This window comes from Papilio machaon, chromosome 12, assembly GCF_912999745.1.
Source record: "Papilio machaon chromosome 12, ilPapMach1.1, whole genome shotgun sequence".
Lineage (NCBI taxonomy): Eukaryota > Metazoa > Arthropoda > Insecta > Lepidoptera > Papilionidae > Papilio > Papilio machaon.
In genome coordinates this window covers 3733672-3756903 of record NC_059997.1, presented here as the reverse complement: position 1 = coordinate 3756903, position 23232 = coordinate 3733672, and the positions used below count along the sequence as shown (strand labels likewise).

The following is a 23232-nucleotide window of genomic DNA, read 5'->3' as shown; positions in this document are numbered from 1 at the left end:
TACTAATGTGCTCACTGAGATATTTGTTTGTTTTTCCTCGATACTTAGAAAACAATATAGTAAAAACGAAGTTACAAATGAATGCTACCAAATCAACAATGTTCAATCTAACGTGGCCTAATGAAACTTAGTAATTTTAAAAGAAAGCACTCGCCATAGTCCTGAAAATAACTCGTAGCGCAGATTAATGACCTAATAAATTTTCGAACTGTAGACGGCAAGTTTTTTTTAAAGATATTTAAACGAGTAATGAAGTTTACAGAATATGTAACTTGTAATGTGACCCATAATAAAACAACAATTTTTATATGTAAAATAAATAATTTGGAAAAAGTAGGTCGTGTATAAACTTTACGTTTAACAAATTCCAGCAACGCCTCTTTATTTGACTTTACTGCAATAAATCCACAATTCCGAAGTTATATATTCATCTAATGCACCCTCAACCGATACAGACGCTCACTTACGCAGCATAAATTCTCCAAATAGTTTCTCCTATTTTATTGATTGTGCATATAAGTTTGTCACTCGTTGTGAAAATAAGAACAAATGTATTAAAGTTGATTTAGAAAAAATCTTCTAGGAAACATACTGCGGGAATAATTGTTCCAATCTCTAAAAGTGTGCGATTCAGTTTTTAAAGTAACTATTTAATTTAAGCTTAAACATAAACTATCAATAAAATAATAATTTATTAAAAAAATTCTACTAAAACATTTTATGCAATACATTTTACGATAATACTAACTCTGTAAAAAGTAACCTTTTCGACAGCTGTAACCCCTCGAGCGAGTCCCTAGATATTGCGTTTACGTTAAAATTGTATCGTTTTTATAGATCCTGCTGTTAAATATTTTATAGGTCCTTTGTCCGTAAGAAATCAAGTCGGGTCGAATAATAATAAATATCCCTTTTAAACCTTTTGAGGAAAGTCTCCTTTGTAACCATCAAGGGAATTTTATCACTTATTTGCTCTCTATAACTTTTTTACAAGACTTTAAAATGATTTTATAGATAATTACTTAGTTAACTTGATTTTCTGAAAGAGTTTCGTATTTAATTAAAACAGTAAGCAAATAAAGTTAAAATGATTTAATGTTGACGTATGAAAGTATGAAGAAACATTGAAAAATATTGTACTCTAATATTAAAAATATAAAACTTTTCAATTATTAAAATAATAAATCACTTGTAAAATAAATACCAAAACTCGGTCAAGAACAGTATGTTACAAATTTTAGTAAGTGCATTAGATTTAGAGAAATCCAAACTATTTCGAACCCTGAACCTTTTTTAACCTCTTTAGACTTTTAAAAATTCAATCAAATTTATCTCTTTATTCTGATTTAATGCCAGTGTCAACAAGATAGTGCGACGAAACTACATTAGGTGAGGTGAGGCGAGAGACAGACGAGTTCGGGCCCCCTCTCCCTTTGATATTCACGCACCTAAGAAAACACCGAGTAAAGAAATATGCTAAGATATTCCTTCTTTCGAATGAAATAGTTTCTTAATTATTCTGATTAAATATCGAAGCAATACGTTTATATTGAAACCTGTACTAAATGTTGCCAGTCACAAGCAATGGAATTTCTGGAATGAAAACTTTTATATTAAGTGAGCAAGTATCAAATTAACTTTTTGATACTATGAGTGTACTGATAAAGGATAGAAATAATTTTAAATAAAGCTGAAAAAAAATTCTTAATTAAAATTTCGCTATAGTTAATAAATATGTCGCATCCAATGTTTTGGTTTCTCACATTCAAGAGGGAAAGTCATTGGGGAAATTTGTGGGGTGCGTCGCACCGGCGGCGTGTTTTCGCTCCAGTCAGTATCGTTTTCGCTCATGCCGTGGGAGGGCGTCGTTCGCGTTTTACCTGAAAGAACATATTTCATTACTAGATAAACATCGAAATGGACCGTTATATATTCAAATTCAATATCAAATTTCTGACATGAATTTGATAACCCAACCACTTTACAAGCACGCCAAACTATTGATGCTAGCTTGTTTTGGTCTAGCAATTCTAATTCTCAGTATTGTATTTCGGAGTGAAACCTTCGGTGGGAACTTTCAGAACACGAAGTTGCAAATGAACAGGAGTGAATGCGTGTCTGTGACAAATGAAACCTTCTTGGAACAAAATAAAACTAGAAGGAAAGAATACCTGTACCGACTTTTGACAAATACAACTCGCTCGCTCATACAAATGGAAATAAAGGCCAGGCGACTGGAAGAAAATTTGCGTAGGATTAAGGAAAAGACTGCGGATTTATTGTGGAAGAATAAGGATAAGGCGCTGTGGCATATTTTATTCAAAAATATCAGCAGACATGTATCAATTCGCCACCAATTTCACCAGCACTCCAGTCTCACGCGGATCATGCAGGATAGTTATGTTCATACACATCGACCTCCGACTAGGAAAAGAAGATTTAAACTTTAAGAGTGCTCATTTCGTAGATGGACTTTTCGAACCAAGTATTATATTTAATTTAATATTAAAGTATCAAAAGTAATCTTTTATTAATTAAGATCAAAAGCTGAATGTGTTCTTAATTTAAAATATTATATTTTGTGTTGTAATTAATTTGTATGGTTTATTTTATGTACAATAATCGATTAAATTGTACAATATTATATTTTTTCAAATCATTCGATCGTTATTAATAATCCTATTAAATATATGCCGGCAAAAATTGTAAAATAAATATTTGCTAATGTAGTTTTGTAAGGATAATTATATTATCGAAAAAAGCTTTTAACATGTTCGCTCATTATTTTATAATGAATCAATTATTTCTCTAAAATTCCTTATGAAATAAGTCAGTGAATTTTGATCTTAGTTTTTTTTTTATATAACATGTAAAACATAAATTGTAACTTCTAATAATAAATAAATAATTGAAAAAGTACCCAAGTTTTTAAGAAGATTGGTAGAATGATTGAGGATTAGCTGTAAGATATTTTATTGCCGTGTTTTGTGAATAAAGACATTGATGTACTTGACCGTGACTGCGTAGTCACGAAGCTACTAGATTATGTATGTAAATGTTAATATGACTACAAATAGAATGAGACAGACGATCTTGCTGTTACAGGTTTAATAACAAGTTTGTAGCTGTCACAGTCACACTTGTGTATCAAACACAGAGTTAAGAGGTTGACGTTAAACTCTTAAGATATTTTCTATATTTTATTTGTGAGACCGCTTTATAATGGCTTGTTGTAAGTATTGTATTAGTTTATTATGTACATGAATACGAATTGAGAACTTTTGTTTTGTTTTTATTACTTGGACTTTTTTATTGTTTTAAAGTGTACTTATAAGTGCCTTTTGAAATACAATCGGTTTTGTTTGGTGTCATTTACAACAAGCATTTATGTTTTACTACCCACTAGATTTTATAATAATAAATTTAACTATCCATTAGAGATGTTTCTGGAGAGGTCAATATCTTATCAATATAATGTTATCACTTCAACAATGTTTTGATTTTCATATTTATTTTTGTCACGATAACTGTATCACAGTTTTTCTATAATTCATAACATTTTTGTAAAGTGCCAAATACATTTTTTAACTTTTAAAAACTTGGTTTATTGTTCATTATTTTTACATTATTCAAATGTAACACAAAATCCTACAAATAATAAAAAAATTAGGTATTATATTTATATAGTAAATATTAATACAACACTAAGCGTGCGCAAGCAAGATATTCAAAGCACAAAATCTAACGTAATGTAATTACTTAGTTGTTTCGCTGGTCACCTTGAAACATATTAAACTAGCTTTTACCCGCGACTCCGTCCGCGCGGAATAAAAAAAAAAGAAAAGAAAACGGGGTAAAAATTATCCTATGTCCTATTCCTGGTTCTAAGCTACCTGCCCACCAATTTTCAGTCAAATCGATTCAGCCGTTCTTGAGTTATAAATGGTGTAACTAACACAACTTTCTTTTATATATATAGATATAAGATATAATCAGTCGTCAACAACTAACCCGATGTAATATTTTGTTTAGAAATAGAAATAAATGTAAATGTGAAAGTCTTGACAAGAGGCATCTAATTCGACATTTACTATACACATATCTACATTATTAAAAAGATTGTAGTGTCTTTATGTAAAATAGAGAAAAAAAAATCATACTTCATACACATGATGTATTTTTGATGCGTTCCTGATAACGAAAAACCAATTTTGAAAATTTCTGTTTGTCTGTATGTCTGTCTGCAAGGCTGCGTTTGTTCTGAGCAACGTCCGGAACGGCTGGACCGATTTTGACGGAACTTTAGCGGGAAGGTAGCTGATGCATGCTGGCATATTATAGGTTCACATTTTCTGTGCCAACGAAGTCGCCGACTACATTTAGTATGAAATATACCTAAACTAACTAAATTATTTAGTGTCCCAATACCTCAAAACATTATCCCTCTATAGTACATACTATAATGTGATAAAAATTATCATGAAACTATCTGACTATCACGGTGATGAGAAAGGGTTATCACGATAGATTTTTACTTTGAAATGATTCGTTCAATTGTCAATAATTCCTTCATACAACTTAAATTTAGACTAATACAACTACGAAGAAGTTTGCTATCGATTGGTGACATATATATTTAACTATGAATTAACATATCGATCAGATAACTGCAATGCTAAATGAGGATATTGTGATTATATCAACAACGATAATATTATGTTGACAACTAACAATATGTTGGATTGTACTGATATCTAGAAAAGCATAACAGATTATTGTTAGGACAAGTGTCACCAGTCTATTATCCTATTCAGCATTTCTAGAAGATGAACTTTTAGTAATAAGCATAATATTATCAGAGTCCATTGAACTGAATTTACTATTTGCGAAAAAGAATTAGTTCCTGCTGAACAACAGATACGTGCAGGTTGTATCACGATGTTTTCCTTCACCGTAAAGAACTTCGGATAAATGTACATATGTTAATCGAAATTCGAAAAACACATTGGTACATGGCGGGATTCGAACCCAGGACCTGCAGATTGCAAGTGCTTAACCCCTGAGGCACCGACGATCATGCTTTACATAAGTTTATAATATTTTAGTATTAATAGATGTAGTCTTAAAGATTAAAATTGAAATGTGAAATGGAAGACAGACCCCTTGAGAAAACGAATTTGTACAGACTGCGCCTTTAAACGTTTTGATCTAATTAATCCGGCGAATTCTTAAATTTATTTACAACAGCTATTGAACTGCTGTACTAATATTACAAAACAAACAATAGTCGATTGATGATATGTGTGATACAAAGGAGTCATTTATATGCAAACATTACCCGATGTGATTACTAAATTGCGAGGGGTCCAGTCCCCCTTACACCGGCAACCCTCCCTTCATCCAACATCAGAAATGTATTGAGGGTACATTGACAAAGATTGATTTTTAATAAAAAAAAACAATTCATTCCTTGTAAAAATAAAATAACTACTAATTTTTGGTTTTGGTTTTTAATAAAATAAATAATTTTCTTTCGATTTATGTTTTGCATTTTACTTTATTATCTCTCCTAGGTAAAGGGCCGGGGTACTCCTCTCCTTTAGACGCGTTCAAAAACGGTGCCAGGGAAAAACTTTTGTACGTCGTCTGCGTACAACCTGACCTTACTAAACAAGATTATCTTGCTACTGTCGACGTTGATCCAGAGTCTCCCACTTACAACCAGGTACTTTTGTTATAATATTTACAGGTAATATTTTTAAGTTGTAATTCAAAAATTTATTCAAAGATACAAGACATTCCGTTTTAATTGACTGATATAAGTACTTAATTCATAATAAAGATTCATCAATATTTGTTTATTGATTTATGAACGCATAGGGTACATCTTTAAAATTGTATGTTATAGGTGATTCACCGTACATACACTGGAAGTGTAGGTGATGAACTACACCACAGCGGATGGAATGTATGCTCCAGCTGTCATGATAATCCGGACTTAAAGAGAAACCTTCTCATACTCCCCGCACTACATTCTGCTAAAATTTTTGCAGTCGATGTCGGCACCAATCCTAGAAAACCTGAGTTGCATAAGGTATGGCCGATTCACAGTATAATATTGAGTATAATAAATGTGATAACATTGATGTGCCAAAAATATACTCATGCACATGCAAGTCACGTAACTTGCATAACAGATAAAAACTCTCAAGGTTAAATAAGACAATATCGAGCCCAAACTGAGGTAATCTGTTGACGTACTGAAGTATGACATTATCAACTTTTATTGTCTATCTTAGTAATATTATATAGGTAAATGCGAATGTTGGAATGAATGGATGTTGTTAGGAGGTATCTTCAGAACGGCTGCATGGATCTGGCTGAAATTTGGCATAGATGTAGAATATAGTATGGAAGAACACATAGTCCACTAATTAAGTTTTATTTTTATTTCCGGGCGGATGGAGTCGTTGGCGACAGCTAGTCTAAGTACAAATGAAATGATCGGTCACTGTTCTTGAATTTGAAGATTATACAATATCATTTTAGTTTAATAAGTATGCTTAAGTTATTATTCGATTACGAATAATCTTAATTTAACCTAATCTTATGGATACGTTGTTATTGATATGTCATTTTTTAAAGGTGATTGATGGCGCCGAGATGAAATCGTTCAACTGTGCATATCCTCACACGGCTCATTGCCTCGCAACCGGCGATATTATGATTTCAACTATGGGAGATAAAAATGGCAATGGAAAGGGCGATTTTATACTCGTCGATGCTAAGAATTTAAAAGTAACAGGTGATAACATGAACTATTGCGTTTAAAAATGTTGATAGAAATCTTTAAAAAAATCGTATAAAACTTTTGTTGCAGGTACATGGACAAAAGGAGATAAAATTGCAAAATTCGGTTATGACTTCTGGTATCAACCATACTACGATGTCATGATCGCATCTGAATGGGGCAGTCCCAAGAGCTTTACATGGTATTAATTAATATTTCTATTAATTTGCCTACTATATTTTTTTGACATCAAACAGAGTAAAAATAGTTTAGAGTAAATTGTTTATTAACAATAATTATTTTCTTCATAGCGGTTTTCGTCCAGAAGATGTTCCAAACAGAGATTTGTATGGAGCCTCACTGAACGTCTACAAGTGGTCTACTCGAGAACTGCAGCAGGTGATAGACTTAGGTGATGAAGGTTGTGGTCCTCTTGAGATCAGGTTCCTTCATGATCCAAAAGCCTCGCAGGGTTTTGTTGGATGCGCCGTAGAAGCTAACATATTTAGGTAATAGCAGAAGGTCATACATTAACTATAGAAATAAGAGTAGTCTTCAAGGAAATCTATGATTAAAATCACGAACAAGTATTCATAATGAAATTCGGAAAAAGAGTTTCTATTTTTATCCGTTTCATGTTACAAACTACCTAACTAAACGAATACATACCTAACTAATGTGGTATACATTATACACAGGCTATAAAAGACATGAATTAGTTTCATTGTCGTATCTTTGCTTTAATTATAAGGTTATTATGAAATGAAGTGTATTTTATCCTTTCACAATAAACCAAGGTTCTACAAAGCTACGGACGGTACTTGGAAAGCGCAGAAAGTTATCGATATTCCAGCTAAAACTGTCAAAAAAGATGGTGAGGAGTTTAAACTGAACGGTAAATATGTAGTATCTTAAATAGATATTTATATTATAAATACGTATTAAATAAATATTATTATCTTAAATACATATTCACGCTTATCAGTATTTTTATGTGAACGTTTGGGTGAGGGAGCAAAGTTGTTGATTTACATTTATAAAAAAAAAAATCTTTCATCTGAATACTTGATAACGCCATATAGGTACCTAAATATTTTAGTATGTAGTTTGGTTTTTTTATGCGTAGACAAAGTTCTGGAAAGGATTGCTTTATGCAATAATATTTTTCTCTCCTTTAGGTTTGATGTCAGACATACTCTTATCTTTGGATGATAAATATTTGTACACTTCATGCTGGCTGCACGGTGACGTTCGACAATATGACGTAACGGATCCGGAACATCCGAAATTAAAAGGCCGAATTGTCCTCGGCGGTAGAGTTGTTAATGATGATTTAACTGTTATTGAAGACAAGGAATTTCAGGTTAACTATTTCGATATAATTTACTGCACAATTTGCTCAACCCCTGAATGCTCTACGCTGGTGTACTAAAAGTTGGTGGAGGGGTCATTTATTATTTGTTAAATACACAATCAAGATTAAGGTGCAGTTATCTTAGAAATACAAGCATTTTAATAACATTTGCTTCTTCAAATTCTCAGGAGATGACACAAAAACCCGTGTATGTTAAGAACAAGCGCTTGTACGGATCGCCTCAGATGATCCAACTGTCTTTGGACGGAAAACGACTGTATGTATCGTCGTCTCTCTACTCTCCTTGGGATAAACAAATTTATCCGAAAATGACAGAGAAGGTAACATTTATATTTTCCAAAAAAATATTTGGAAGGTGGTGTGGATAGCAGTGGTACAAATATGCAGATGAATTGAAACTAAATTGACAGATTTTAACCAATTTAAAATTTTCTATTTGATTATATTCTCGGCGTTTGAAGTACTTTACAGCACTATTCGAATGACAACATTAAATTAATTGAAATGTGAAATCTGTTATTCTTTCAATTGCATCGAAAATAATTTTTTATAAAAATTGATAAATTCATAGGCTTTTAAATTAGCAAGCTGAAATAGCAGTCGTACATTCTAACCTAATATGACTGCTGATTGGAGTATGGCTACGCTTTTAGTGGTGAAACAAAATCTGAAATATTGACACCGACGACTTAAAATAATCTTTTCCAGGGTGGATGGTTAGTCAAGCTCGATGTGGATATAGAAAATGGTGGCTTGAAATTGGATCCAGATTTCCTCATAGATTTTGGATCTGAGCCAAATGGACCGGTGCTGCCTCATGAGATGAGGTAATTTTATTTAAAATGTCACATAGAGCAAGCTAAGCTTTTAAAAGCTTAGAATTTCTGTTTCATTTTAAACTACTTTATTTCATTTTATACTTAAAATTGCTATATTCAGATGTGAGTTTTTACCTTTGCTTAGAGCATGGCCTTGATTCATTTAGGAACACTGCAATAGTAGGACGCGAGACAAAGCTAATCGTGAGAAGATTTTGTCTGTTATTCATGCTTATTTTGAAACAATATTAAGGTTTAATTTTTGTGCTATATTGTGTAATGCTATTCTGCAGATATCCTGGAGGGGACTGCACGTCGGATATATGGCTGGTGAAAGAATAAAACATGAAGCCATTCAAACGTAACTTTTTTAATCAGTTTATATCTTAATATTTTTAATTGTTAAAACGCATTTATTCAACTTATTTACAAGATAAAAATAATAACATAGAAAACACACCTTTTATCATTTCATTATTTACCCATATTAAACTATTAAATATTAAAGGTAAAAATGACTATTAAATGAATGATAAAATGGTTAAACCAAAACTCTAATGTTTTCCAGGACTTGGTTCAAATAAGTACAGTTAGAAAGTATATATATTTATTTGCTTGTAGCGTAAAATAATACAAGTCCAAAGAAGCACACGCAAAAGTGTTAACTCAACGAAAGATTTCTTATTGAAGGGGTGGGGAATAGAACACTATATTGCTTTTATCTTCCACATCCATTTCTCATACTTACAGATAATGTTACTCACCCCACAAAGTATATCTTCGATTTCAAATAAATACTTTTGAAATATGTAATAGAACTTTAAAAAAAATATTGCATTGGTTATTTAGATATATTTATAAAGTTTTTGTAAAGTGCATAATTTTATTACATAATTATACTTTCCTAAAATCGTACCTCTTAACCTATTGATTTAGGTACGTACAAAATAAACGCTTTAAATTACTCAATAGACATGTATTGCAAATATTTGTGTAGAAAAAGTATATGAAAGGTGAAAATTATGTTGTCAACTGCAGATTCATAGACGAGAAGGGTCCCTTCTTTTTTATTAATGGCAGAAACAACTTCCTCTGCAGTATAAATTTGCGAGTGCCTTTGAATAATTTCATATACGATACTTTGACATATTTATTAGCAAGGAAGCACATTTCAAATTTTACAAAATCCTATTTTTGTTTTGTTTTAAATAATTTGCTACAATTTTTGGCAATCAGAGAAAAAAAAATGAGATAAAAGATACGATGGCTAAAGTTTTTATGCACATTTGAGTAAACTTCTTTAAAAATATCATTTTTATTGTCTGTTTGATATTATTGAAGTTATAGGTAAAGTCAATTAACGTAAATTGAATAATTTATCGATACTGCCCTTTAAATAAAACAAAGGCTAAAAACCCTAGAGTACTGTAAAATCTTTATATAGTACGCAGTAACGGATGTAACACATTCACGAACTTTTATTTTAAAAGATTGACCAATAGGGTTAAATACGAAAATAATGTCGCAATAAAAGTCAAGAATAAAATACTAGGGTATTGCGGATCGAAAGGGTTGCAAGGACAATGGGCATTCTTGTAAGATTTAGAATAAGGACGTGCGACCTTTACCGAACTCGGCTTTTATGTTAATATTGGGTGAAATATAAATATACAAAAAGTTTTTTATTTATTAATCTCACTTATAAAAACGAAAGTTTAGATGGATGATTGTTAGAAGGTATCTCCGGAACGCCTCAACTTATATTGATGAAATTTGGCATACATGTAGAACATAGTCTGGAAGAACATTAAGGAAGGAGACGTGGGCGACACCTAGTGTTGAATATATGACGTTTAACATACAACTTATGAAAAGATGCAAAAGAAATGTCAAAATTTCTCCTTATGAACCCGCGAATAAGTTAATTTGTAATTTATACCTGTAAAAGATCAAGTTTAACCTTTAATTCAAATTGAGAATGTTACTTCTTTCATTATAATTCTGTTTTAAACTGAACTGATAATAATAGTAGAGGAATTTGCAACAAAATGAAAAATAATCTTTGTTTTGTTTTTGGAAACTAGTAAACACATTTTCTATATATACGCAATACGCACGCAATATTTTCTTTACCTTGGGATCTGTTTCGTTTCAAAGAGGGGATTTCGTTACTTAAACAATCGAAAACACATTAAGTTCGCGAACTAGAAATTTACGATGCTCCTAAATTATAGACCAAAAAGAAACTTAACGACCACTTCGACATAAGTAATGTTGTTTTCTTATACACTTTAATGTTCTTTTTGTTCTGAACGTCTTTCTTTACTTTAAGGAATATTAATGTAAAAGTACATTAAGTATTTCTCATACGCATACATTTTTTTATTTAGAACAAAAAAATACCAGTACATTCTAGATGTTGACACATATATTAGGTAAAATGTCTACATTTTTATCTAAATATTGTAAGAAATAAACATGAAAACATAAAATTTTACGATTATCACTGAGGTAGCAAGGGCATTATGAAATCTATAAATCTCCCAAATGTTCCCATATAGACCAGAAGTACTCGCATTCCAAATTACAACGTTCCCATGTGTGTCGAGTTTAATCTTGTACCGCCCTTTGCGAGAATGTTCACAGTAATTATATACAAATTTCAACACATGCTGCTAAATAGTACATAAGTACATGTTTTATGTTAAGCAGTACAATATAATAAACAACGTCATAATTCAGATTTTAACTCGGTGTAGAAAATAATAAAAGATAGAGGTGATAGATGAAGAGGTGAGGTGTTCAGTAAGATAAGTAATGTAATAACTTTGTCCAGTTCTGTTTAAAGTAGATTCTCGTAATTCAATGATTTGTTTCAGACACCTCACACACTTTTTCAACACAAGAGTACCTATTCGTGTTTACATAATTTGATTTAAATAAGCGTGTAAAGTGCAGAAGAATTCAGTCTGATCGTATAAGGTTGGACATGACATTCTGATGAAATCATAGTTAAAGCATAAGGCTAACTTTGAAGCAATATTTGAACTATTTAATATAATTTTCTAGTGAAATATTATTTTACTAAGGTTAGGAAGTGTTTGTAGTCTTTATATTCGTAACGGTTATAAAGTGGGAAGCTCTCGAGACAGGAGACGCGTCTCATTCTGTAAATTAATGTGGCGTGCGTCGAGCTCGTGACGAACAATACCTAAACATCGCATAGACACGGCTTCCTTTGTCTGACGATCACTTTGCTAACGCTTTGTCTCACTAAATGTATTATTTACTTTACATATTGTTGAATTGTTGTATTATTGTAACTATTTCGTAATAATTAAGTTTGGAATACTTACTTAACAATACTCCAATACAGTTCGGTATTATATATTCTTAATATGGATATCTCTAGAATTAACTTGTATTTAATTTCCTAATAAAACACACTAATGAATAACACATTACTTTATCATTAACGTAATTTGATTTTTCAACGAACTCTTCCGTTATAGTCGATAAATTAATAAGATCAACGTGTCAACCCTTCAAGCTTGTTAACGTTACAAGGCTTCAACGTTACGTTTCAACAGTAGACCTAATAGAAAAAAGCTAGTAGGACAACTTTGTTATTTACACATTAAATTTCATAACGTATTCTATTAGACTGTACTGTTTAACATTTACAATACATGCAATAAATTTTACTTAATTGGTTCTAACAAAACTTCCATAAAAGTTTCAGTTCCAGATTTCAGTCTAACCTTTAAGGTGGAAGTACTTTATCTTTAGTAAAATAAATAATAATAATAATAACTACTTTATTGTAATACACATATACACAATTATGTGGGAGCCTTGGTGGATAAATGCTTCATATATTTTTATCAACGGTTCATAAAGTATTCGGTTTGTAAGTTATGGTTATACTGCTTCGCTATAATTTTACACAGTCTCTCAATAATACGAGTAAAAACTCTTGTAAAATTGCAATTTAAAAACTACTATAAAAGATTTAATTTACTCTACTTTCTATAGTTTGAGAATAATGCAATTTTAAATCTACTACTGATTTACCAAAAACGGTGTAAAGTAAACATAGTTCCTTCAGTGTGTTGTAAAACGTATGACTATTTGCAGTTATCGTAGCAGTTTTGTGGAAAGTGAACCGTGCAAGGCTTGGCAGCGGGCGCACGGGAAGTGCTGTTTCCGTAGGGTTCGACGTACCCGCGCCCTGTTGTGTGAAATCGCTGTTTGAAGATTGTAGATCATTGATTTTTATGCTTCGTTTGTGGTCAGAATAACAGCACATTTTGTTTGGTTTAAAGGAAAATTCTTACTTCATTCCTTTTTACATGTTTAATAGAGAATAACCAAACCTTGATAAAAAAAATAAAAAACCCTATCCCTTACCCTGACCCTTTTTACATAAAAACCTTTATCATTTTATAAAAAATAAGAAAAATATAAAAAAATGATTTTGCGATGTAAAATAGTTATGACGAGTTTGATTTTGTCTGTCGGGTAAAAACATTACCCTCTTTGTAAATCGGGTAAAAAAGTATCTGACTAAGGTCGTCTGATATTTAGAACTCACTTCCTACGAAACTGAATAAAGTTGCATGAAACAAACAAAAGAAGGGGCAATGCTGATTATGCAGAAATGTTTAAGATACATAAAACAGTTTATATTGAAAATAATTCTGAATATGTTTGCTTCGTTTTATAGAAACAGAGATATTGAGATTCCTGTAGCATCTTTCCAAAAGAGAATAAAAGGTTATGTACCTTTTATTATACTACGAAGTTCCCGGCTTGGAGAGTAATAATTTGTACGAGGTATATATAAAAAGCCTTTAGAAAATTAAAAATACAAACGCGTTTGAACATTCTTAGGCACAAAGAAACCTTTCCTTTTAGTTTCCAGCGTAATATACTGAGAATAAGAATAAAATGCAGTTTTCCGTCGATAACACAACGAGTAAACAGTTCAGTTGCACAAGGAAGGTAATAGACGTATTGCGTATGGTACAAGTAATTTTTATTTAAAAGTCACATCGACGTATTCGTAAATATTGATATATATTTAATTAGATCAACTATTCCTTCATAAATTCAAAATGGAGTAGCAATTTTGAAAGGAATTCCAGAGTTCTACATAAATTTATATCTACAAACATACTTGTAATTGAAGGACATGGTGCGAGGACTGTGCCGAAAGAATACCGTAGTTTCTATCTTTCCTTTTGGCTAACGTGTTTACTAAGCGTGAGTTGTTATTTAATTTTTATTAAAGTAAAATAATTCAGCAAACGCGTAATAAGTACATTGTAGAAAGGAAGCGGAGTACAGTGTAATTAGCGCGACTGCAATTAGTGCGTTTAAGTCTTTCATTAATAATTTTCTAGGAACAGGTTTTATTTCAAAGCATCTAAAGAAGAAATAAATATATGAAGTATCCTTTTTATTTAAAGTATAAGGGCTTCAAATTTTTATAAGACTTCTGTATGAAATTAACATTTAATAAAAATAAATGAGATATGAAGTTATAAAAAAGTGTCAGCTCAAATTAATGTCATTTAAAAGCAATGGGTTAATTTTAGAGATATAAGTGATACGCTTTGCTTGATTTTAAGTAAACAAGTGTCTTTTTGCGATGTTATTCCCACTCTCTAAGTAATACAAGGGGTACTGATAAAGAAAACAAGAAAATTAGATGTGTTTTGTTGTTCAAATTATACTAAAAATGGTATACTAAACATTTAAAGACGTTTGAAATATATTAAATAAAATAATAATTATGCCGTGATCCTGTTTCAAAATTAATTCTTACTAAATTAAATTAATAATAAAAAGCAAATTTCAATTTTGTCCACTACATCTTTTTTCTTAGGATTTAAAGATACGGTTGTACTATAACTATTTTACGATCGTTCCGAAAGTTAATATCCTCGAAGTCGTTCTTGGTTGGTCATAAAGATTAAACTACTTTAAGTCTTCTATACAGTAAAAGATTAAATTAATCTTGATCAGGATCTACTGATTTTTGCTATACAACATTTCAACACTTAACTAATCCTACAGATCCATATTTAATAATATACTAATACATTATAAGCTGCTATAAAATAAAAACATTCATTTCATATCTTTGATAAATCATTCTTTGGTATCATACAGTCGTAATTATATTTTTCAATTTTATTTCGAAAATCAATTAAAACTTGCCTTTATCCCGCTTCTACTTTATTCATGTAGTTATTAAAAAAGCGTTGCGGAGTTATTAAGTAATTACGTTTAGCAAAAATAGCACTAAAAGTATTAAAATAAAAATTAAAACAAATACTTCTAAAATAGTACTTCCGTGCACAATGTTATTTGTACGTCATTGTACCTCTTCAGAGTACTACTTGAGAATAATATGGCGAAATAGTTCAATACATTTACACTGTGTTTTCTATGGAAACATTCGACAAAGAGAACGTCGACCCAATAGCAAATGACTCTAATAAACATAACAATATGATGCTAACAAAGATTTTAAGAGGCAACGACCGAGTTTGCGGTTGTGAGTCTTTCTTGTACTATAAATATTTTAACTTTAAAACAAAATTATTAACATGAACACATAATATTGTAAAAGTATTCTATTGAAAATTATAAATTTTAACCTGGACAGGTAACTTAATTTATCATACTAATTTAAATGATTGATTGAAAAATATATTCATTACTGTAGCCATAAAACATCAACAAAGAGAAAAATAAAATGTTGCCTTCAATACGAAAAGGTAAGTTGTACAAAGAAAATACTTTAAAACTACGATGTCAGAAGGATTATGGAAATTAAGGTTCGCTGTACGAGCTCTACAAGGAACATGGTTATCTGAATTCAAGTATATTTTGTAGATTTATCCGACCTTCCTGAATAAATTTAATCTGAAGTTTCTGTTAGAAGACTACACTTATTTTATTCTCATCTGACAATTTACGTAAGTTTTGGTTGAAATATAAGCAAATCTATACATATTAATAAAATAGGAGTCTGTATGTAGTATCAAAAAAAAGTCACATTTCGTACACACATATCGTTGCTAATAACGAAAAATCAAGTTTCAAATCTTTTGCCTGCCTGCCTTCCTGTCTATCTGTCTGTCTATCTATCCACAAATCTGCGTTTATTCCGGGTAATGTCCGAAATGGCTGGGAGGGTTTGTAGAGTCTTTGAAGGGAAGGTACGTGAAGCATGTGTATGTGATGGCTTTCTCATTTGAGCTGACGAAGTCACGGGCGACCGCTAATTCAAAATAAAAGCATGACCGACAAACACACATCAACACGCAGAATGATTATTATACAAGCAAAGGTTAAACCGGAAATTGCTTTTAAGATATACACATAAGTAATAAACACACAAAACCATCCTACAAAGCTTAGTGGTAATTAAGCTTCGTACCGGATACTGTAATATTAAATTTCACTCACTGCAACCGGAAGCGATCAAAGGCTTAGCTTTGAAAGTCATTAGATACTCGAGTATTCTCAGCCTCCGTATATCCTCTTGTGTGACGGACATGCATTCAGTTTCCTAATTCTATTTGTTTTAGAATCGCTACATATTTAAAATGGAATTTCTACTTTATGAAAATTTTATTTAAGTTCAAAATTTATAACTATGAAAACATATTTTAAGAATGGTTTACAAAACTCTAAGGTTTCCTTAAAGTACGTAAGTACTTAAAGTAAAGTTTTTGAAGTTGGTTCAATAAACTAAAATAAGATTTCTTTTTTGCAAATAAGGCGAGCATATATAAGAAATAGTTCTATATATTCTTTAACAATACAACGATCAAAAGAGAATTAGGTGCGTTGTCACGGCAACGGATAACAATAGGGTTGGATTAATATCTGGTCCGATATTTGAATTTCAAGTGCTGTGCAAAGCTAAGTTCGATCCCGGCCCTATTGAGATCGGCCCGATCTTGAGGAACGATTAAAATTTATCCTCTATTGATGAAGGATGAATAACGAAAACGCATTATGAATAAAGATTACTTCGAGCTTGTAAATACTTTTCTTTGTTATTGTTAGCACAGTTTCATTAATCGTTAGCGCTCGTATGCATGGTGCGAGAGATTTCCTTTTCACGCATGCCATAGAGCTCGAATAAGGGAACCGTTTTCATTAGTTGTTAGGTCCCGCATGTGTTGGGCGATAATCCTCACTTTTCCTGACAGCGCATTATAATCTTCAACTGAGTCGCCGCATGACTCTTGCCTTATATCGACGGATCATTTTCATGAATCGTTAGCTCGTATACGAATACTCCCCGCAGGCCACTTTAAGTTTTGCTACGGTTAAAACCTCCGTGCATAACCGTGCTATTCGTCATGCTAACGTACATTACGTAATAAAAGTTCTAAACTAGATACGAATTGTTTCCAAATTATAAACAATATATTCGTTTCAATGGAGCAAAAACAGAAGCACAAATTAAAAGCATGACACGGCTGAATCGATTGTGCGCAGTCACGTGGTTCATTAGTCTGTGCGCTAACTTGAAATAATACGTAACTTAAAACAAAATACATTATAGTAAAGTTTATTATATTAATCAGATTTTTTTTATAAAAATCATAATTGTATGATCTTATTTAATTAAATTTTGTTAATCTCCTTAATTTTGTTCTACTAATTACGTTAGTTTGATAATAATTTTTTATTTTTAATTATCGATGAAATAAATTTTATAATAATAATTATTTAAATTAATTTAAAATTAATCAAATTCCTTATTCTATAAATTAAAAATACTTAGCTGAAAATAATTTGTTTAGTATAAAGGAAATGCGGCAACTTCACAAAAAGCATTTTCGTCACCTATTCGCTCCGAGTATGGTTTGCCTTCGAAAATAAATTCCTTTAACGACACAGTTAGATGAACTTTAAAATTTAGGACTTTGCCAATTTTTTGAGATCCTATAGATGTCCAGATGGCTTGACATATTTTTGGATATGTTCCGTATGGTTCTCTCGATTTCAACATAGAATACTTTGGGCCAAGGTCTTGCACGGTTAATTTGCCGACGGGACCATCTTTAATCTTTTTAGCAAGTTCCACAGAGTACTTGCATAAAATCATGCCTAATTTTTTATGTCTATGCTCTCGTAGCGTCGCGAGAAACATTATTTCAAGGCTGCAGTCGACGCCGTATCTGTAATACAAAAAAAAGTTATAAATAACTGTCCGCAGTTTGTCATCAAGTAGTTCATTAAATATCTCATTATTTTGTAAAAAAAATAACTATATTTCGTATAATTTTAAATTTCAAACCAAATAAATTTTCTGATGTCTTTTTCACTTACTTATCAAATAGATTGCACCTTCCGTCTACAGTTGCCATAAATTGAATAAGAGAGCGCGATGATTCCTGAGTGCAACGTTCTTCGGCAAATACTTCGAAAAATGGCTTCTCAGATCCACTCATACATTGTACCTTAGACAGACAATTGATCATTATGAATAAAAAACTTGCCGTTTTTTATATAAAATGTAGATTACACTATTTATAAAAAATATAACTACTTTGCTTACTTATACAATTACTATATAAATTTTTTGAATCACCATCAAAAGTAGAAAATAGATTTAAAATTGCCAAATTTCATTCAAGTTGATTAACTTATTAAAAGACAAAATACTTCAAATTAACTTAACACCTGCCCATCAAATTAACAGCCTAATGGTTAAGGGTACATACTACAGATCATATGGAGGTGGGCTCAAATCCACCATTCAATTTTTATGTAGTACCACATACTAGCTTTTAATGCAGATTTGTATTGGACGCCATTGATACCTGAATTTTATTAAAAGCGACTGAGACAACTTCATTTGTATTGACCTCGACCGCGACCAAGGAGACGCTGTCGAGCGCTGCATCTGCGCATAGCTCAAGCAACTCTTCTGCTGCGATTGGGTTTTTGTTCACCTCACTCCCAATACTCACATATTCATCTTGACAGAATGATTCTTTTATAACCTGCAAAATTTACATAATACTTTGACAACGACCTCAAGAGAAAGTCAAAAGTTGCGTAAACACAAAGACTGCATATTTTTGTGAAAGCATTTAAGAATGCCTTCTTCCATTCGAATGAATTTATGCTGGCAATGATAGTAATAACCAAAATTTTAATACTTTGAGAAATAAACTAACTTCGCCTCACTAACAAAAATAAATTCATTAGCCATAGTTATTCTTAAGTACCTTTTAAAGTTTTATCCATAAAGTGAGATTATAACAAAACAGTTATTGTAAAATTAATATATACTGGCTTACTCTCAATGCGCCCGGAAACGTAGCAGGAGACAAACATTCTATACGATATTTGTCCGCAAATATGACTGTAATAATAACATAATTTCTAAAATTACTTAAAAGGAATTTAAACATGTATTTATTTTATTATAAAACCACGTAACAAACGACTACACTTATCATTTTTATCATACTTAGATATATTGAAATACCCTATTTCTTCTATTGTCAAATTTTAATTATTTTTTTGCTTAAACAATTTTGTTACACCAACATGATGAGACATTGCTTAAAATAATATATTTATCTTTTCTCTCAGGCATTTGATAACGTGTTTAAATTAAGGTCAATAACTTTAAAATATTGTACTAAGAAGTGTTATTGTTGTTTATTATTATAAAAAGATTATCTTTATATTTTAACACACGTCTGATTATCAAACCACACAGTTGTATGAGGAGTTCTTGTTAAGTGTGCCATTGAAAACTAATAACCTCTGCCATACTAAAAGGACGACTTTACAAAATTCAAAGCAAGTAACTAATATCACAATAGTTTAATAAAATTTTGAAAAACATCTTGTTATTTGTAACATGGATAAACTTACCTGGTTTTGTATCTAGCCATTCCATCGTAAACTTATAAAAACTAACTACACGGATATAAATATTTTAAAATAAATTAGACGTGCGCTCGCGCTCGTTTCACGGCCTCAACTGAACAGAATTTTATTCTAAGTTATGTGCTGTCCACTAGAAAGATTACTACAGCATTATCAACCATAAACTTAATTTTTTAGCCGACTTCAAAAAGAAGGAGGTTATCAATTCGACTGTATTTTTTTATATGTGTTACCGCGATGATCCGCCCTTGGTGCTCCGATTTTGATATAAATTATTTTAACCGAAAAGAATTGCTTGCAGTTGGGTCCCTTTTTTTTCTTTTTTTATGATTATTAAATTTTATAAAAGTTAAATTATTTTAAATATAATTAAGTTAAACTAATTAGGAAAGATAAATAATTCGTATGCTAATGTAAGACACAAAAACAGTTGATATTCATATTATTGGAATAACTAAAATAGTTAGGTGAAATTGGTCAGAATGGCGCGAAATTTGTGAATTAAATATTTACTAATAGTGTTCATATCTAGACAATATACTTTGAATTAAAACCACATACGTCGTCTACTAGACTATTACTCTATTCCCTAATTCGTATGGCAAATGGATTCTGTGTAGACATATAAATCCTGCTAAAGTACCGAGAACTTAATAGCGGCTTCGCTTTGCTGCTTCACCTCTATTAGGGCAGAGCGTAAATGTTAAAATAATAAATTTTCAATGCAAAGCACCTCTATCACTATTTGTTCTGAGTTATGACGTCAAAGGAGACGTCGTAGGAAACTTTTTATAAAAATCATTACGAGAATATTTGGCCAATAAAATGAAGTATAAAAATACTTAATGCAGACCCAAGAGAAAATATAATATTCAAAAAGGTATAATTTTTTTATGAATTATGGAATACATTCGTCGTTCATCACATAAAAATATGGAACAGTTCAACGAAGCGAGAAAATTTATCACAAAAGACAAATGGTGCAGGAAAACGATGCGTCGACAGCCAGCTTTTTGTCAGCAATGGTAAATTCATATTTATTAACTCTATATGAAATTATATTTATTTGCTATTGAACAAACTCAATCTATCTAAAACTGTTCATCTACATAATGTAGAAGTTAGCAAGAATTTTTGAGTAGTTAAGATAAATCTTATCGCCATTTATAAGCCGACTGTTTTACGTATTAATGCACTTACATAATAAAAATACGATAAAGATCTGATTAAGTAATAAACACAAATGTGTTTAATAATTTATAGAGAAGTTCGAATATAACGTAAGAATTAAATATTAACTATAATTAATTCTGACGATAACACTAAATCAGGAAACAATTGTAACAAATTAAAATTAATTTTCTAAAGACAAAACAAACTTTAATAATATATTTATTCACGTTGACAAATACAATGAAGATATAAATCTCAAGAAGTTTCATCGTGCACGGCAGTTGCAGTATTCAGCACACGAAATTTATAACTGTACACTGGATTTAAATCTTTTTAACAAACGAAAAGAAAATTTTCATGTGAATCGCATTATTTTCGAGTATATCTGTATATACACATATATTCACCAGACCCGATTGACTTTTTAGATTTTCTTTTATTTCCTTTAAATGTTTACACTCTTTTCTTCTCGTACGCATGGCCAGTTCGACCTCCTTGGCAGGATATTATGAACTCTTTGCTACTACCAAGGTTTACTGTATTAGTGAAAAATAAATTTGATGTACTATACAATCTGGTTACCGACATTCATATTTGGATTCGTAAAAATAAAAAAGCGAGTAAGAATATTACTAAAAAAAAGGGTCTAACATAAAACCAATAAAATGCTTGAAACCTACGAATGTCGGGGCCATTATGGAAATTCGTACTCTCGTAGAGTTTTACACGAATGCGGCTCACCTGAATTAAAATACCTACGTTATTTTAGATTTATTTGGTCTTTGAGAAATATATATTTAAATTTGAACAAGATGTTTCTTCTTTTCCTTATTCCTTAATTTTATTGTGAGTTTATAAAATTTTGTATTCCAATTCCATCCACGATTAAAATTGATTTACCTGTTCAAAATAGTAATAAAAATACAACTAAATTCATTCTACGTCTCGAATTCAAAGGAAGTAGGTACTTATGAGTAAATAAAAATTAAAAAAAAATGTCAAATACGTATAGAAAAAAGGGTGGGTATTTATAAAAATGTAACAGAGAATGATAAAAATAATTTCTAAATTAAAAAAAGACAACAATTATTTCATTATTTAATTTCTACAATTTTATTAATGAGTTCTAACTTTTATAAATTTTTGTTTTTACAAACTTTTTGTTTGAATTTTTTAAATAAAAGTGAAGTTATTCAGATTTTGTGCACAAGTGACACAGTTAAAGTGTGAAGTAAGGTTATAAAATAACATGTATTTATATAAAAGTGAACAAATGAAATACCGCATATAAGGATACATGCGCACGATCTGAAAGGAATAAAAAAATGTATGTGCGGGTTCAAATCTGGCTGTTCAGTGAAACTTTTCAAAGAGCACCCTCATTAAATTCTACTATTACTAGCACATTACTATTCAATACACAGTCTGCCCTTCCTATAAACTGTGTTGGACAACTCAATTTTCCCAAGGAGACACAATGAGAAGGGGAATTGTACGTGCAAGAACTTTTATATGATTGTTGTACTATATTTATTTAGAATCCTTCATTTATTTATAGTTCCAAATTCATATTTTAATGTTTTTTTGCCAGCTTTAAACATGAAGATAAGAGAAGTGAGATTCAAAAATGTTGTATTTTTGTAAAACACACATTAGAACAACACAGGCTAGACAACTTTTAGAAAAAAATCAAACAACTTTACTTGTCTTTAACAGCGAAATAAGCTTGTCCAACGACAAAGGATGTTGTTCATGCTGTATACCAGTGTTTGAGACGTGCATTAATTTTATGCCCGCAGCTTGTCTCCGGCGCTGACGTAGACCGTTGTCGACAAGGAACTTTTACGAACACGATATGAGAAATCAATTTTATATAGGAATTACAATCAGTGATAGAAGAAGAAATTTGTTAAAAAAATACTTACCTAGATTTAATTACTTTTAGTAAATTAATTCATATGCACATTTTTAGCAGATAATTTCTTAAATATTATTTTGTGTTTGTTTTTAGCCACGTCACGCCCACTGCTGGGCATAGGTCTTTCCCAATGATCGCCACGATGATCGGTTTTGTGCTACCCACATCCAGGATATTTTTTTTTTAATAAAACTGAAAATACGAGTATAAATTGTGT

General features: G+C 31.0%; 2 protein-coding genes across 3 annotated transcripts; one reads left to right on the top strand and one right to left on the bottom strand.

Moving 5' to 3' along the window:
* The first annotated feature begins 3141 nt into the window (after positions 1-3141).
* LOC106711657 (methanethiol oxidase) lies at positions 3142-9327 on the top strand. The gene is made up of 11 exons (XM_014504027.2): positions 3142-3232; positions 5574-5725; positions 5909-6094; positions 6646-6805; positions 6881-6992; positions 7102-7299; positions 7588-7685; positions 7969-8153; positions 8333-8485; positions 8874-8992; positions 9277-9327. Exons 1-11 carry the CDS (start codon positions 3223-3225, stop codon positions 9323-9325), a joined length of 1422 nt encoding a protein of 473 aa, XP_014359513.1. The 5' UTR covers positions 3142-3222; the 3' UTR covers positions 9326-9327.
* Positions 9328-17803: 8476 nt separating this feature from the next.
* On the bottom strand, positions 17804-20029 carry LOC106711668. Of its 2 annotated transcripts, none has more exons than XM_045680302.1 (5): positions 19910-20029; positions 19324-19388; positions 18836-19023; positions 18347-18469; positions 17804-18195 (listed from the first exon to the last, which is right to left on the bottom strand). In XM_045680302.1, exons 1-5 carry the CDS (start codon positions 19932-19934, stop codon positions 17814-17816), a joined length of 783 nt encoding a protein of 260 aa, XP_045536258.1. In that variant the 5' UTR covers positions 19935-20029; the 3' UTR covers positions 17804-17813. The 2 variants fall into 2 exon arrangements, with proteins under 2 accessions (XP_045536258.1, XP_014359529.2); XM_014504043.2 differs by having other exon boundaries at positions 18347-18477; positions 18841-19023.
* Positions 20030-23232: the final 3203 nt, after the last annotated feature.

Coding starts and splice junctions, on each gene's coding strand:
- LOC106711657 (XM_014504027.2), top strand. Junction 5,726..5,908: donor AGTCTCCCACTTACAACCAG/GTACTTTTGTTA, acceptor TGTATGTTATAG/GTGATTCACCGTACATACAC. Junction 6,993..7,101: donor AGTCCCAAGAGCTTTACATG/GTATTAATTAAT, acceptor TTTTCTTCATAG/CGGTTTTCGTCCAGAAGATG.
- LOC106711668 (XM_014504043.2), bottom strand. CDS start 19,934: ATGGAATGGCTAGATACAAAACCAG. Junction 19,389..19,909: donor ATGGCTAGATACAAAACCAG/GTAAGTTTATCC, acceptor TTATTATTACAG/TCATATTTGCGGACAAATAT. Junction 18,478..18,840: donor TCGCTTTTAATAAAATTCAG/GTATCAATGGCG, acceptor TGTCTGTCTAAG/GTACAATGTATGAGTGGATC.